We start from the raw sequence: 15,509 nt of genomic DNA, 5'->3' as shown, positions 1-15,509 counted from the left end.
GGCACACAAATAGACAAAAAAAGCGGTCTATTACATTATATCATACATATATATACTAAACTGCTACTTATATATGCACAGGGATCTATTGTGGTGTGGTGGTGAAGCTGCAATGATGTAGGGGGAGGGTGGGAATAATTGAAATTGTGGGGATGTACCATATTGGGTCATGTTTTGGGTGTTTGTGGAGTAAGGTGGCTAAAAATGCGAAAATGCGGAGTGTGGGAATAGTGTGAGAAGGCCTGACATGAGGAGGTGACCAAATGCCTGGAATGACAAAAGCTGAGTTTCAAAATTGCCAAAATTGCGGCAGTGCATATTGGGTACATGGTGATATATCATTTGTAATGGCATCTAAACTATTTGCCGTGGTAAGCCGACTCCAGGGATATATCACAGATTTACTTCAATGACAGTAAATGATATATCATATTGACACTATGGCCTGCTTTGTTCAGCTGATTTTTGGCATACTCACGGGCATGGCAGATCCAAAACTCCAGTTCTCCTACATCGTCGAGCAGTTGCGCAAGCACAAACTCACGTATATCCCTGTCGTAAAACCACAGACTTCTGAACACAACAGCTATTTCCTCCAGGATATCTGGAATGGGCGTGAGGGAAGCATGTTCATCAGCATCAATGGGCATAACTGCAAAGTGCTATTGAGACGATAGACAACAAGGGCGGACTTGTTGTGTTCAGGAGGTCGTTCATGCCAACGTGAGTCGTTCATTATTTATTTCCGTACTTGACAGGGACTGACGTCCCCCCTTTCTTGTGCCCGACCTTCCATTCCGCCTGCTAAAGGATGTCATGCTTGAGCATGGCGACCAAAAAATGTGGTACATGCCTGGTAATCAATCAACGGGGCTACTCTGACCGGCCCTTTGCGCCAGAGTATAGTCAGCAACAGATAAGCAGATTCTAAGTTCTGAACACTAAAACATACAACTTTTACACTCTTTTACACTAGATACCCGACTTACCCATCATATTTTGTATTGAAGCCTATCTGTACGACTCGATTAGTTGGCAGTGTGTTTTTTATCTTGTTCCACATGCAAGGCGAGTGTGACGGCAGTGGTTGGTTTGCTACGCTGACATGTTTTACAAGAGGTACAGAATGTTTGTACGTCTTGCGCCATGGTTTTCCACCAGACATACTCCTGGAGATATGACAGGGTCTTATCTGCCCCTAGATGGGCTAATATGGAGTGCGCTTGATCAATTATGATCTCTATTAGTCGCCGCCCATCTATCTTAACATCAGGTATGCATAGGGGTGTCCTATCTTTTAACTTGATTCTAATTAACCCATCCTTTACTTCAAAGTTTCTAAACTCTTTGGGTGCTTCGAGTACCTTTTTAAATAAGGTGTCTTTCTCATATTGGTGCCTCATTTGGCCCAGTAATTCCATCTCGTGAGGGTACGTCACCGGCAGGCGGTTGGTCTGGCCCGTAGGTAAGTGGTACCCGATGGTGTTTAGAGCAAGCATTAACATAACACTTTACCTCTTCAAAAGCACGCTGCTCTGTTTCTGTTCAACAAAACGGAACTGTGTCACTGCACACAGCCGACAAGACCCCCAATGGTATACGGACCTTGTGTATATCGTCTGCCAGGTACCCGACGGCCCCGATGAACCCCCAACAGAGATTGTGATTCACGGGTGTCTTCCAGGTGAGTACCTTGTCCACTTTGTCCGGGTCCATACAAATCCCATTGTCACTCACAATCCAGCCCAGAATTTTCATCACAGGGCACAGAAATTTAAGTTTCTTCTCGCTCAAGTAGAGCTGCTCTCGTTCGAGAATACACACAATCACCCATATGTGTTCAATGTGTTCCTCGAGCGTATCAGAGTAAATGATAATATTGTCCAGATACACATCCATGAAAATTCTGATGTATTCACTGAATAGATGATTCATCACGGCCTGGTAGGTTGCGGGTGCATTGCAATCCCCTTGTTGTAACACATGGCTGACCATGTTTCCGTCAGGGGTAGTCATAGCCGTCCATGATACGTGTTCAGGAATCACTCTGATATGCTCGTACGTGTCTTGCCCATCCATTAGCGAATGAAACTTCTTTCATGCTACCTGACGCAATATTACTTCCATGTCCGGTAAAGGAGAGCTAAGTTTTCACGTGTTCTTGTTTCGTTCTCGAAGATCAACCACCATTCTTAGGTGATCTGTCCCAGGTTTTCATATGAATAACATAGGTACAGTATTTCCAGTGCTTGTCATCTGCCAGCGTCCTGACACTAGGTACGCACTTCGCTTTTCAGTCCATTGAGGTTGCATCGGTTCAGGGCACCTCAATGGTTGCCACAGGTAAATTTTCGCTTCGTCAATTAACAGGATGGTATGATTTATGGAGCGGAGTGGTGGAAGCTTCGCTTCAGCAGCTTTAGCACATAAAGGTCATGCTAACTGCTTCAGGTATTCCTGTGTCTTCTCAATTTTGTCACTAACGATCTCCGCTACTCTCGACTCCAGGGTCGTTACCCCTTCTCCTGCCAAGGCTAATGGCTTAGTGCTTCCCAGCACGATGTGTGACACGTTGAACCCAACAGTCACGCTATGCTGATAAAGAAACGGGGTCCCCAGTATGAGGTCATAATTCTGTAAGTTAATCACATCGAAGTATCATTTATAGTCAGCGCCCTGATACTGAAACTGGACAGCCGTCCCGTAATTGACCTTCAATCTGGACCCTTGGACGGCCAGCTGAATTGTCAGAGGCTTTTCCAACACGGTGAGCCATGCATTGACCTGTTCTGCAGTAGTTAGCGACATGAAATCCACTAATGAACCTGTGTCTATAAGCGCCCTAGCTGGTCGCTCATTGATGAGCACCACAACTACGATGGGCTTTGGTATGGCACGAGTGAAATCGCGGGTCACCACGGCATTTCGCTGCAATGAAGGGTATGTTCCTGACGGTACCTGTACCCCACATACTCTGATCTCCCGTAATGGGTGTCCTCTATCCGAGGCCTCACAGGTCCTTACTGTCTCCCCTAGGTTTATCCAGTCAGATATCGCCAACCGAAGGCCCTCCTCATGGTCCAAAAGAAGACTAAACATCCCAGCCATCCCGTCGTACTGGACGCCTTGCAGCGCCCTGCTCTTGCGCTGTACTCGACATGCATACCATCTTTCAGGGTCCCAATATCGCCGATGCACTTTTTCTACCGGCACCCAAGTATGTATGTCTAATCCCTGATCATACAACAGCCAGTTCCCATTGATAGTTTTATGACAGGTAAAGCGTGGGCGCCGAGTACAAAACAGACTCTTGGTGCACATCGGGCTGAGCTCACTCAGCCACCAAACTAAGCGATCTGATACAGGATCTCCCATTGGAGGTTTCCGATCCGTGCATTCACAGTCTAGTTTTCTCAGCCAGCGCCTATCATGCCCTAACTCCAAACCTAGACGGATGAAATATGCGCTGTCCAAACGGAAGTTCGGGTTTTCCAAGCTTGTGCTATCAATGTTTGTCCGAATCTCGGTGCGTGAGTGATCAATTATTGCATACTTGTCGTCCGAGATTCTAAACACAGTAAATCGATCAGGGTCATCCCAATTATCTGTCAATTGTTCGTCATTCGGGTACTTGACCCCCTGAAGCAAATGGGTAGCTCTCTGGGCTATCGGATCCTGAAACTCCTTAGGTCGCACTGTTCTCACTGCTCCTGCCTCGTCTTCTGTAATGAGGGATTCGGGGGCATTCGACAGCCACATGCCTATCGAACCTAGGTACAGTCCATCTTGCATTTCAGTCGTGTTTGCTAGACCACGCAATCCTTCTGACAATTCATTTTCCACGTGTATCCCAAAGCTGGGTATACCAGGCGGCTTGCCAGGTGAGCTAGACTTTATATTTATTTTCTTGGGACAGCCCTGCAACAGATGACCCAACTCCTTACAGTTGTAGCAGTGTCCCTCGGAGCTTAAGCGATTTCGCTCCTCGATACTTAGCGAGTCGTTTCTCTGACCTGTTCGTGTCTCGCTTTTTCGTCGAGGTCCGTCCCCTCCATAACTGGGTTTTGTTTGACGGGTTCCCCAGGTGGGTTCGGCCAATACACTTGTTGTTTCCCATCTGGGTTTCGGTCCCTTCAAGGGTTTCCAATTCTCAGGGTTGCTGCCACACTACCGACTACTGTTGGTGCCTCCTTTTCCTTTCGGGTGGGTCTCTTTTCGCGTCCCGTTGTTACCAAGTGCGCAATCTCAATTATCTCAGCAGCGGCTTGCACCTCCTTAAATGAGGATACTTCCGGATTCAACTCTTTTTTCCACAGTTCCCACTGGATCTCTGTATTCAATCCTGTCCATAATTGAGTTACCCAATCTCATTCATCAATGTCCCCAATCATGTTCCACAACTCATTGAGTTCATAGATATAATTGCGCACTGGTTTGTTGTTCTGAAAGCACCGTTTTAGCTTTTCATGCTGCTTTGTCCTAAAGTTAATAGGGAAACAATAGTTGAACATTTCCGTAAAGAACTCTCTCAGTCTCCAACAGTATGGATCTCCTGATACCTCTCAAATATAGAATTCATGGGCTTTACCCTTCAGGTAGTGCAACAGAATGAACACCTTCTTTTTGGAGGGTACCTTACCATCTTCCACATAGGCTGTGCCCTCGGTTATAAATCGATGAAACGCCCTGGAATCTACTGCGCCATCGTACACCATGGGTGGTATTGGTTTCAGCGTGGTTTTTTCCTTCCTTCTTCTCGTTTTTCTCTTGGAGTGCTTATGCCTTCATTTAGTGGTTTTGTCACTCATTTGGGACTCGGTCGAGCTCGACTCATTGTCAGAGCTGTCTGAGCTATCATAGCTCACATCCGACGACAAGTCTGAGTCACCGGATCCAGTCCTGGTACGACCGATTCTCCCTGACGCCTGTCCGATGTAGGACTTCGGTGCTACCTGGTGTACAGGCTCCATAGCCTGTGGAGTGTGCCTCCGTTCCCGCCGGTCCGAGGTGGGTTTAACCACTTTGTCCACAAGGGTCTTTATGGGATCTCTGTTCAGCTGTTTCGCTTGGGGCATTGCGAGCTGTCCCTTTGCTATCATCGCTGTGAGTTCCTTTAATTTCCTTTCATACTCTTTCCGCAGATGTTCCTCTGCTTTAGCTACAGCGACTTTTACTGCCTCTTCCTCTCTGGCAGCTTGATCGTTGTTGCCCCTTTGACACCCTCGGGGATCGCCAGGTTCGTCCCTACTTGGGTCCTCGGATTCTGATTCACCGGCCATCCGTTTGGCCAGTTTGTAGGATTCTAGAGCCGCGTGTTGGGCCTCCATATCTAATTCTTCCTCTTCTAGGGTCATTTCTCCCCAGTTCCAAGGGTCTGGACCTTTTCCCTTGGATGGTCCTTCCCCAGGGGGCTCTGTGTCATTTCCATGGTCATGCCTGACGCTATACTTGCGTTGGTTCACTCTGGTGCGTTCGTCTTCTGTCAGCTGTTGTTCAGCTGCGCTAACTACTTTCTTTTGTTCCTTTGTTAGCTCATTGGGTCTCTTTGCCCGGCTCTTGTTGACGTCATTGAAGATCGTCTTTCGGTTGCATTTTCTTGCAATGGTCGACCAAGAACGATCATCATTGTCCTCGGGTTGGCTGGTGAGCCCTTCGTTCTCACTCGCTGTTTCATAACTCATTATGTCCGCAGATTTCTCCACCAGTGCTGGTATATTTTCAGCTGTTGGTATCTCGACTAAAGTACTCGCAGCTAGTCTAATCTCCCTGTCGACCCAAGGGTCAACTGAGGGGGTTCACGCACGGACCACGTCGCTGTATGAACGAATGGGTCTCAGTGTGGGTTGGATTTCGTTTTCGGTCTCGTAGGACTGTCCCTCCGAAGTCAAAGGGGATCCTGCAGCGTTGGGCTATTCCACAGGTGATCTCGGGCCCTCCGCCGGAGTTTTAACACTTGATAGTAGGTTAACGATGAGATTTCCGAAGTCATCATGCACCTTTACATTTTTCTCGTGGGCGGGGGTAGAAACTGAGCTGGCTCTAGCGCGAGTGCACGAGCGGGTATTATACATGGTTTGTTTGGGTTTTGAAGACATGTTTGGAGTAGTCACCATTGATTAACGTGGTGGGCCAGACCAGTTGACGAGGTGACCAGAGAAGGTTTTAAATATAAGCTAAGACTCAGTTGAAGGTGAAAAAATATGTGATGGCAGTCAAAGTTGATAAGACTTGATGTGTCAGCACGAGGAATAGAATAGAATAGAACAGAATATAATCCTTATCGCAAAGTCACCAGATACCAGTCTGATTCAATTGGAAAAGAACTAAGGGATCTTTACAGTACAAGTAGGGTTTAAATACTAGTAGCTTGTGAAGAGCCCATGATAAAGAGAAATCAAATACTTCTAAGACACTCGAGTCACTCTATGTCAGAACCACGAATGTCGGCTTAGGCACCTAGTTCTTGGCTTCGTCTATTCTTTCTGCCTCAATCTCTATCCTCGATCGTGGCAACGCCACAGATGCTTTAGCAATGACCGACAAGTGTTCAGATCATGTGACTAAGAAACAAGGTTGAGGTTATGGCAACATCATGACAGACGGGGCACCGATCAGTAAATTGATGAGTCCTTGATGGAACTGTAGAACAATATAATTCAGCTCCTGCTAAATATCATCATTTATAGTGTGACAAATTTGAGTTGGAAACACATAGCCGTCAATGCCTAAAAATCCAGAGTAACATGAGCAGTCAACGACAACGTAACTGCGTTCCTCCCTTGCAGCGGAGGAGCAGTGGTAGCGTACTGGCGCCATGTCATATCCTGTACCTCCGGATCCGGAATTCCGGATCTACTTCATTAAAGTCCGGTCCTCCATCGTACTATTCTGCCCGGCGCTCTGCCTTCATCTCCGCACTCACCCCTAACTCCTTTTAGATTAGCTATTGCTCCGGTTACCGGTTATGTTCTTTCCGCTATGCTTATTGATCCATCCATTCCTACTTCATTTCCGACTTCACTGCTTTGATCTGCTACACTTAGTAATAGACTTTCCACATGCTTCATACATAGCCCTTACCTTTGCTGACTGATTTTCTTACATGTTACCTACAATATATAAACCCCTGTAATACTCCGGAACTCCTCAGTTCGAATATCATCTTAGTTCTGCTCATTCCTGCAATCTCCAGACTTGAGTCTCATCTCTTGTCCACCTCCGAGTCTTAGGGGTTAAACCTTAGGACTACTTCTCCGGCTCTACCTTAGGGTAGCCTAACCTCTGTTCAGTTTCTACTCCGGACTTCCGTAGTAGCCTTACTCCATCCCAGTATAAACCTCCCGGAGTTCCACTGAACTCCACCGACACTAAGTCCTCCGGAACTCCCCGGACTTCCGTCGGACTTCCCCTCTGTCCCCCGGAAATTAAAGGGCACATACTCGGGTAAGGGGCGCAGTGCACGAGCTGAAGCCGAAGCCCTTTGAGTAACCTCTCCCTTGAGCATGACCTTAACACGCCAATTATTTTGACCATTGCCATTTTGTCTTACTTATGTTTTGCATTATTGGATTGATTATCGAATACCGACAAACCAAAATAGTAAACACATCTGATACAGCAGCACTGCACTCGACATTGCATCGCGCAGTTGATGCATCGCTTGTCGCAGCCTCGTACATCCTGATTGATAATGCGTGATTGATATCTGATGAAATTACAAGTTAACACCTGGGACGTGTCAGAAAAGGAACTTTGGCTCTGTACGACCTCATGACCGAACAAGGAAGCCCTGGGCCGTGTCCAGGCCGTGACTTTGGCCTGGCTTGGCCTGGCCCACAGCCTGAAGCCAGGCCATGCACATCACTAGCGGCAAAGCACAAGCGAATCATGCAAGGATCTCACCCGCAAAGGCCAGACTAAAAAATAGACATAAATGAACAAGTGTTAACATTTAGACTAACGTCAGCTGCATCGTTGCTGCGTTCACTCTCTAGTACCAGTGAATGTGAAAGGGGTAAGCTGAAACTAAGAGTCTCAATGAAACAGAACTGACATAAGCACCACACTATTCTGGAAAATGCCGGAAACACATCATTGTCCAAATCGGGACATTTCCCCGATAACTTAATGATGAAGCCTTGAAGGCAACTTAGGATTTATTCACTTCCGATTCAGATTTATATCTAGTACTCTATCACTATGAACAACCATGCCAATGCTAACGGGGGATTCGGGAATCAGAATGGAGATGGAAATCAGGTGCGTCAATGACTTTTTAACATTGGATATTCACTGATATGATACAGATCCCTAGACAACTGCTCCAACATGCTCCAAGGGCCCTGGACGTGACATTTACGATGCCAAGAAGACAACTGGTGAGTAACATACACATCTGTGAGCTGCAGCACTGACCTTGTTGAAGGAGTTGATGTATGTTACATGGGCTGCCGCGCGAATTCGCGTGTGCCAACAAGTCTATGAACCCACCTTACCACTCCCTCCGTATCCGCTGCCGCCAGTCTGGGAAGACAAGATGCGCGCGATGATGGTGCTATGGATTGCAAGGGAACGCCGAATGTTCGAAATGGAGATGCAGGAGCTTGAATATCTCCTGGGACTCAGACGTGTGCGTTAGCGCTACTAGGTAAGTTAATTAAAAATTACATACTTCTGAATGGACTTATGAGATTATCAGACAGAAGAGGGACAATGTTAGGTACCATGCCAGCTCAAGAGGCAGAGGGGTCGGGGCTTGGCTTCAGCTCTTGCGCTGCGCCCTTAGCTGAGTACATGCCCCAAATTTGGAGTAGGTCCGACGTTGTCTGATGATAGGACAAGTGAACCACTTAGGTCCACTTTGAGGGTCAGGAAGTAAGAGCTACTAGTGGCAGGCCAACTAGGAGTGGAGCGGAGAAGGCAGAGAGTGATGTGGAGGGTGGATAGTGGCAGGAGGAATGTTTGGTAGGAGCGGGGAAGGCAGAGGATAATGCGGAGGATGGGAAAAGGGGCAAAGAAGATATTGATAGGGGCGGAGAAATAAGAGGGACACTTAGAGCACGGCTCTAAGTTGGAGCGGAGGGTCGGAGGGTTGGAGGTGACAACAAGTTGAGACTTGTGTCCGGAGGAGGCAAGGTCCTACTGAGAATTCTCAAAAGAGGTAACTGCGAGAAGACAAGTAATATTAAGACTGAGGAAAATATCTAAGTACATGATACAGTGGCTCAAAAAACTGTCCACATGTTTTCACATTTTTCACTATCTATGATATTGTATGAGAATATACAAACACCTCAAGGACATGCTGGTATTATATTGTAGTACTACTTCAGGGCTGTCAATTGAGCACTATTGTGTGGGAATCGGTTGAGATATGGTGGAGATATGAGGCTTACAAAATGATGACTCATGTGGACAGTTTTTTGACTCAAGTATTTTACAGTGATAATCAGGTATTCTAGTACATTGTGTGACCTCCCTTGGCTTTAATTACTGCCTCTATCCTTCTAGGCATACTCTTGAAACTATATCTAACTATATAAACCAGAATGTCTCATGTCTCATGGTCATAATCACCATGAAAGCCATCTCCTCTGCTCAAAGGGACAATATCCTCTCTTTGTCCTATGCTGGCCTCTCTGTTCATCAAATTTCCTCTAGAACTGAGGTATGCAAGTATACTATGGCCAAGTTTATCAAAGAAAGCCACCTGGACAAGGAAAACTCTTGTGGAGGATGTCCATCTCTACTAATAAGTGTTACAGTAACATGAGCGTTACGCGTCATTTCATTCTTTGGACTCATCTAGACCTGGACCATGGTTACGATTCTATTTCCATTTCTTTCTTTTGATCCTGTTGTTCTGAAACACGAGAAGCTCTCACTTCTACCCCTAGATCAGAGAAGCCTCGGCTTCAACCAAACCCTATGCCCTATCCACTGTTTCGGTTCTCTCATTGATGGGGATTCCCCATGCCCTTTGCCCTTACCATTCAACCGGTACTTCTTACTTCTTTACACTTATGACTCACACAACCCTTGACCCTTACCACTACATCGGTATTGCCTCCGCTTACCCTGTACCCTTACCGTTCCACCGGTACATCACTTTACATACATATATATATCACTTCTCATGTAACTAGATTCTCTAACTTGAATCTACTCGGTTCTCATCTGATCTTGTCATTGGGTCTGAACTTCTCTTGTCTAAGAGAACTCCCTCTGTACAAAGAACCATCTTCTCTTGAGACGATACTCTTGAGTTGAACTCCGTCTCATGGATCGTATCCTCAAGAAACCCCAATCAACTCTATGCAAGTAAGGGCCTCAACCCTTACTCAGACTTAGCGCAGGCAAGCTCCTTGCTGGGCTAGCGCCAAAGGCCACGCTTAGAACACCCCTTGCAGGTTTAGCACTGCCGGATCTCATCCGAGAGGTTTCACGTAACAATAAGAGGGCTATCATCCAACATATCACTACAGGAAAGGCTGATAATGCTGTCCAAGCCACCTATTATATCAATTCCATCATCCCTACTCCAGTTTCTTCACAAACAGTGAGGAATGTCCTTAAGGAAGCCAATCTTAGGGCTGTAATAAAGAAGAAAAAGCCTCTTCTTTCCATCACTCATAGGAAGAGAAGACTAGCCTTTGCCCTAGCCCATCAAAACTGGACTGTAGAGGACTGGAAGCGGGTCATATGGTCTGATGAGACTAAAATCAATAGAATTGGGTCAGATGGGAAGGTATATGTGTGGAAAAAGAAGGGGGGCCCTCTTACAGACAGAGAGATTAATGGAACTCTCAAGTTTGGAGGAGGTTCTCTAATGGTATGGGGAACTATGGGGTGGAATAGTGTGGGAATGCTTGCAGAAGTTGTGGGGAGGATGGATGCTGAGCAGTATGTGGACATCCTCAACCACCACTTGCTGCCTACCATGGCAGAATCAGGAATTGATGAAGAAGACATTATTTTACAACAGGATAATGATCCAAGTATACATGCAGAAGAGCCAGAGAATGGTTTGAAGAGCAAAATATTCACCTCCTTGGCTGGCCAGCACAATCCCCTGATGTCAATGTCATTGAACACCTCTGGGGAGTACTCAAGAAGAAGCTTTTAGCCTATGAACACCCTCCTAAAGGAGTGTGGGAGTTATAGGAGAGAGTTACAGTGGAGTGGGGAAAGATTACAGCAGAGGATTGTCAGAAATTGATTGAAAGTATGCCTAGAAGGATAGAGGCAGGAATTAAGGGCAAGGGAGGTCACACAAAATACTAGAACAGCTAATTATCTGTGTAAAATACTTGGGTCAAAAAACTGTCCACATGAGTCATCATTTTTTAAGGCCTATAGCGCCACCACATTACCATGGATTCCCACGGTCAAGGGCTCACATTCATGCCCCAAGGGAGTACTACAGAGTACCCCACTAGCATAACCTTGGTCTACCTGTCCATTCATATACAATAATGTAGATAGTGAAAATAGCACAAACATGCGGACAGTTTTTTGAGCCACTGTATATCTAAAAGGGGAAAGAGGTCCAGTTGAATGGAGAGGTTATGGAAGGGGACCGGTTGAGCGGTTGAGCGGAAGTGTAGGGGCAGAATGCGGACTTGTGATTGGACGGAGCGGAGGATGGATGGAGCAGAGGGGGTCGGAAAGCGGAGTGGATATCAATATTGGAGTGGTCGGATCAGGTATATGACAGACAAAAGTTCTAATAGTTCGAACCGAGAAATAGCTGCATGCTTCGGATACATACACTGTACTTACACAAATTCCCATATCCAAATTCTGTCCCATTTCCTGTGTCTGGGCAGCGAGAGCACTGACGGACATTTTGGAATTAACGTCCAATGTCAAGTCCTGCCGATAGTTTCTTCCAAAAAAATAATGCACAGGAAGTGAGCGGGCGCATTGTACGCAAGCGCCTGCAGGCCTACGCCATGAAGTCTGTGGATTCGTCTTGGCGAGACCAGGAAAAGCAATCAGGAGGATTGATCCGACAATAAATTCGAGACGTGAGAGTGATGATCATTTCTGTTAATGGTGGCAACTTGGGGCTACTTTGCGTGTGGGGTGGGAGTTCAGGCTTATTGTTAGTAGCCTTCATAGTCATGAATTGGCCCTTGGGCTCACCAGGATATTGATGCAACAATAAATTGTTGCACAGCAAGAGGATCAAAAGGCAACGACCTGTCTCGCTCTCTAGAACTCCCATGACCTGTTCTCACGCTGGTAAACGAAGCAGATCAGCTAAAAACGAGACAGACTCATATTTACATATGCAGCCGAGAGCGCTAGGGGGCGCCTTTCCTGAGGAACGGTTTAAGAATTACATAGACAGAATGAATGAGGAAACCAAGTCTGTTCGTTGGTGAGATTCCATACAGCGTCTTCAACAAGAACTGCTTGCCATCCATCGTCCTAATCTTGGGCAAGATGAGGATCTCAAAGCGACATATAGAGAACAACAACTGCGGGTTGTCCTTCAAGTAGATGCTGGCAAAGGTGTCCTCCCACTCAATGGTCATGAGTGAGTGTGGCAGGCTGTTCTTTATGTTCTAAGTTAGAAGTAGTTAAAGATTGGTGAAAAAACTCACATGTCCTGCTTTCCCGTCTCATACCCCACAATTCACAGTCCAGTCTGCCTGCGCCTAACACCCAGTTCATCACCTACAGCAGTTTGCTCTTCTGATGAGGCATTAAGCAACATCCAGACAGGGCTCAATGCCCTTGTTGTAAAACTTAGATTCCTGGAAGGCATTAACTAGTCCATACAACAATGGATCTGAGTGAGCGTTCGAATAATAGAAACATATTAACTCACCGCTCCCCGATCACATTTTTGACAGTAAACCATTTTACAAAAACATCTTGCTCTAACACGGTCACATGCCAGTGTGTCATGGTAAAGGAAAACGACTCAAACTTCGTGAAACTAATTTTCGCCAAGGTTACTAAATCCATCACCAGGCACTTCCATGTCCATTTGACAGCTGGATGCTCCTTTGGGGCCAAACTACTCAGCACCAGTTTTTTGCCCTTTTTCTGGCTGTCTGAGGATCCTGTACCACTCTTTAGTGCACTTGTCGTGAACCTAAGTGCAGCAGATCATTGTTATAGCATCTTTGTCCGTTACAAAATAGAACAAAAACACACCTCACAAATATATAAACCATCACCAGCCTGAGATAAACCCATCTGTGCATGGGTAGTCTTGCAGGTGACCCTGTTATGCTTGTTGCAATCATGCAAGTCCATCTAGAATGGACTTGGAATGGAGGACTAACAAACTGCCTTCAACCACAGACTCGGATGACAGGTCTTGATGGACTTCACTCACCAAGAGTAGAGAACCTTGAGCAATATCATGATTGATAACAGCCATTGAGAGATATAGAGAATCTCTGTGTTTATATACCCCTACAAACAAGGGCAAGTGCTAAGACGCGGTGACCTATCATGATGGGCTGTCACAGTGTTGGAGGTTATTGACAGGTATAGGATGTAGGTATAGTATGAGTAGCCAAGGAGCTTGCATTTGAGGCAATTTGTTGATGTGTGAGTGGGGTGTCAGTGTCTGAGTTGGGTACAATATGATACATGATACTGTTCTCCTTGATAACAGATGTTGAGAATACAACAAGATTGAGAATATGAGACAAAGCACAGGACAGTACAAATACAAACAAACAAACAAACAAACAAACAAACTCAGGAAATGTGCAAATCAGAATATATCTGCGTGACTTGGATGCGAAGAGTAATGGAGTCATGTCGTCTTCGCTTTGAAGCATGATCAGTGTGTAGAGGATAATAGATATGCAATCCTTACATTCACGACTCAGTGATTTGAGCCTCAACATCATCATGCAAAGTGCCTAACATCAGAAGGGATGTTCACAATTATGAAGCTACTAGTGAGTGAAGATCGATACTGGACAGAGGGAATTTAAAAAGATGGTAGGTCATCGTCATCGTCAACGTCATCATCCCCACCCCCTTCGTCCAAGTCTTCATCTTCCGTTTTGTCATCACTAATCTCTTTGTTGCTCTCATCTTCTTCTGCATCATCACATCCTGCACAACACTCTTCCTCACTGTTGCCTTCATAGTCCATATCTGCCTCATTGCTGTTGCTTACAACGGTTGTGCCTGGAGACTTGAACCCAAGACAGTCTTTGGTTATGTTCCGCACCATGGCTGGATGACCAACACCAAGGTGAGTATACCACATAAACATATCCCGATCAACAAATCTGGCTCGAAGGTTGAGAATCAATATATCATGAGAACAGATATTTGCGCTCACGTGCCAATGCAATATACTTCCCAATCATCTAACTCCCCTTCAGGACGCACGAATGATTTTCCATAGCGAAGGGAGCTAACACCACAACCTGAAACAAAGACCAGAAGTAAATGCACACCTTGAATCACCTGTCCTTGATCAAGAAACCTGAAAGCATCTGTGTCCGATTCCTCTACAAAGGCGACCTTGGGAAGACATACGTGTTTTGTGCTGGATTTATGGTTTGCAAGGGGGCCAGCCATCTAACCCATAGAACTTCGAGATGCTGCTTCACAGGTTGCTCCTTGTTGTTGAGCCACATATCCATATGATAGATACCTAATACATGAGCATACCAATATGGGTGAGTCGGCGTTGTCTCGCCTGAGAGCACCATGACGTCGGTGTGTGTCCTAGGGTTGACGGTATCATATGTGGTGTAATGTACTTGCATGGTGTGAACAGAGTAGATTGTGTCGTTAGGAATGATGACTGAGTTATGTTCTTCATCTGTGAAGATATGGTCGCGATGGCTCACGTCTAGCTTGCGCAGCCTATAAAGGATGTGATCCTTTAGTTTTGGTATGAATTTCTGATAACCACTGTGAGTAAACATGTGTATAAAATGTCACTCGACTTCTACCTTGAGAGCTGGGTTGTCATCATGCTCTCGAAGGAATGTGAATAGAGCAATTGGATTGTTCTGATTGCATGCGATATGGTAATGCTTTCCGGGATCAACTGGTGATTGATTGATGGAGGGGGATACACATGCCGCGGCCTCTGCCACCTGTTGAAGTACATGGCACCTGCATTCATGTTTAGCTAATTGCGATGGAGTGTCCTGCTTGTTAGTCAGTGGATAGAACACCTTCAGCGCTCGGTGTGCAAGCTCCCCCTGTACGAGGATTTCAGGTGCATAATAGAAGGAATGTCGCTGATACACACAATTTGAGTAGTAAATGAATCAGTGATCCCAAAAAACCATATTGTCCTCACATAATCCCCCATTGCATGAAACTTATAAGTGTTCAGATTGAACTTCTTTACCTTGGGCCCTGTGGATTCTGGAGAGACTTTGTGGGTTTCAGAATGCTGATTGAATCTTCTTTGATGAGCTGCTCTCTCTTTCGGTAACTCCAGAGTGTTGAAGGTAGCGCATGTGTCGGTCCGACACTTTCGCAACTGCCGGGAGAGTTTTTTGAAC

General features: G+C 45.9%; 4 protein-coding genes across 4 annotated transcripts; 2 read left to right on the top strand and 2 right to left on the bottom strand.

The window, feature by feature from the left end:
• Positions 1–263: 263 nt before the first annotated feature.
• On the top strand, positions 264–677 carry EDB91DRAFT_1086810 (uncharacterized protein; the record flags this gene model as incomplete). The annotated part of the gene is made up of 2 exons (XM_041316121.1): positions 264–371; positions 459–677. 2 exons carry the CDS (start codon positions 264–266, stop codon positions 675–677), a joined length of 327 nt encoding a protein of 108 aa, XP_041171319.1.
• Positions 678–5,147: 4,470 nt separating this feature from the next.
• On the bottom strand, positions 5,148–6,146 carry EDB91DRAFT_1166366 (uncharacterized protein). Its single transcript, XM_041319992.1, has 6 exons — positions 5,919–6,146; positions 5,800–5,876; positions 5,703–5,766; positions 5,565–5,650; positions 5,273–5,463; positions 5,148–5,244 (listed from the first exon to the last, which is right to left on the bottom strand). The coding sequence occupies exons 1-6, from the start codon at positions 6,111–6,113 to the stop codon at positions 5,171–5,173; spliced, it is 687 nt and encodes a 228-aa protein (XP_041171318.1). The 5' UTR covers positions 6,114–6,146; the 3' UTR covers positions 5,148–5,170.
• A 2,053-nt stretch (positions 6,147–8,199) lies between these two features.
• EDB91DRAFT_1086809 (uncharacterized protein) lies at positions 8,200–8,638 on the top strand (the record flags this gene model as incomplete). The annotated part of the gene is made up of 3 exons (XM_041316120.1): positions 8,200–8,259; positions 8,315–8,378; positions 8,409–8,638. The coding sequence occupies 3 exons, from the start codon at positions 8,200–8,202 to the stop codon at positions 8,636–8,638; spliced, it is 354 nt and encodes a 117-aa protein (XP_041171317.1).
• A 3,578-nt stretch (positions 8,639–12,216) lies between these two features.
• EDB91DRAFT_1086808 (uncharacterized protein) lies at positions 12,217–13,383 on the bottom strand (the record flags this gene model as incomplete). The annotated part of the gene is made up of 7 exons (XM_041316119.1): positions 12,217–12,264; positions 12,292–12,324; positions 12,348–12,572; positions 12,689–12,764; positions 12,839–13,108; positions 13,171–13,248; positions 13,355–13,383. The coding sequence occupies 7 exons, from the start codon at positions 13,381–13,383 to the stop codon at positions 12,217–12,219; spliced, it is 759 nt and encodes a 252-aa protein (XP_041171316.1).
• Positions 13,384–15,509: the final 2,126 nt, after the last annotated feature.

The sequence above is a fragment of the Suillus paluster genome, assembly GCF_016628075.1.
Source record: "Suillus paluster strain FC165 chromosome Unknown EDB91scaffold_106, whole genome shotgun sequence".
Classification (NCBI taxonomy): Eukaryota; Fungi; Basidiomycota; class Agaricomycetes; order Boletales; family Suillaceae; genus Suillus; species Suillus paluster.
Note: the sequence above shows the minus strand (reverse complement) of the source record. Positions and strands in the feature narration are given on the sequence as shown.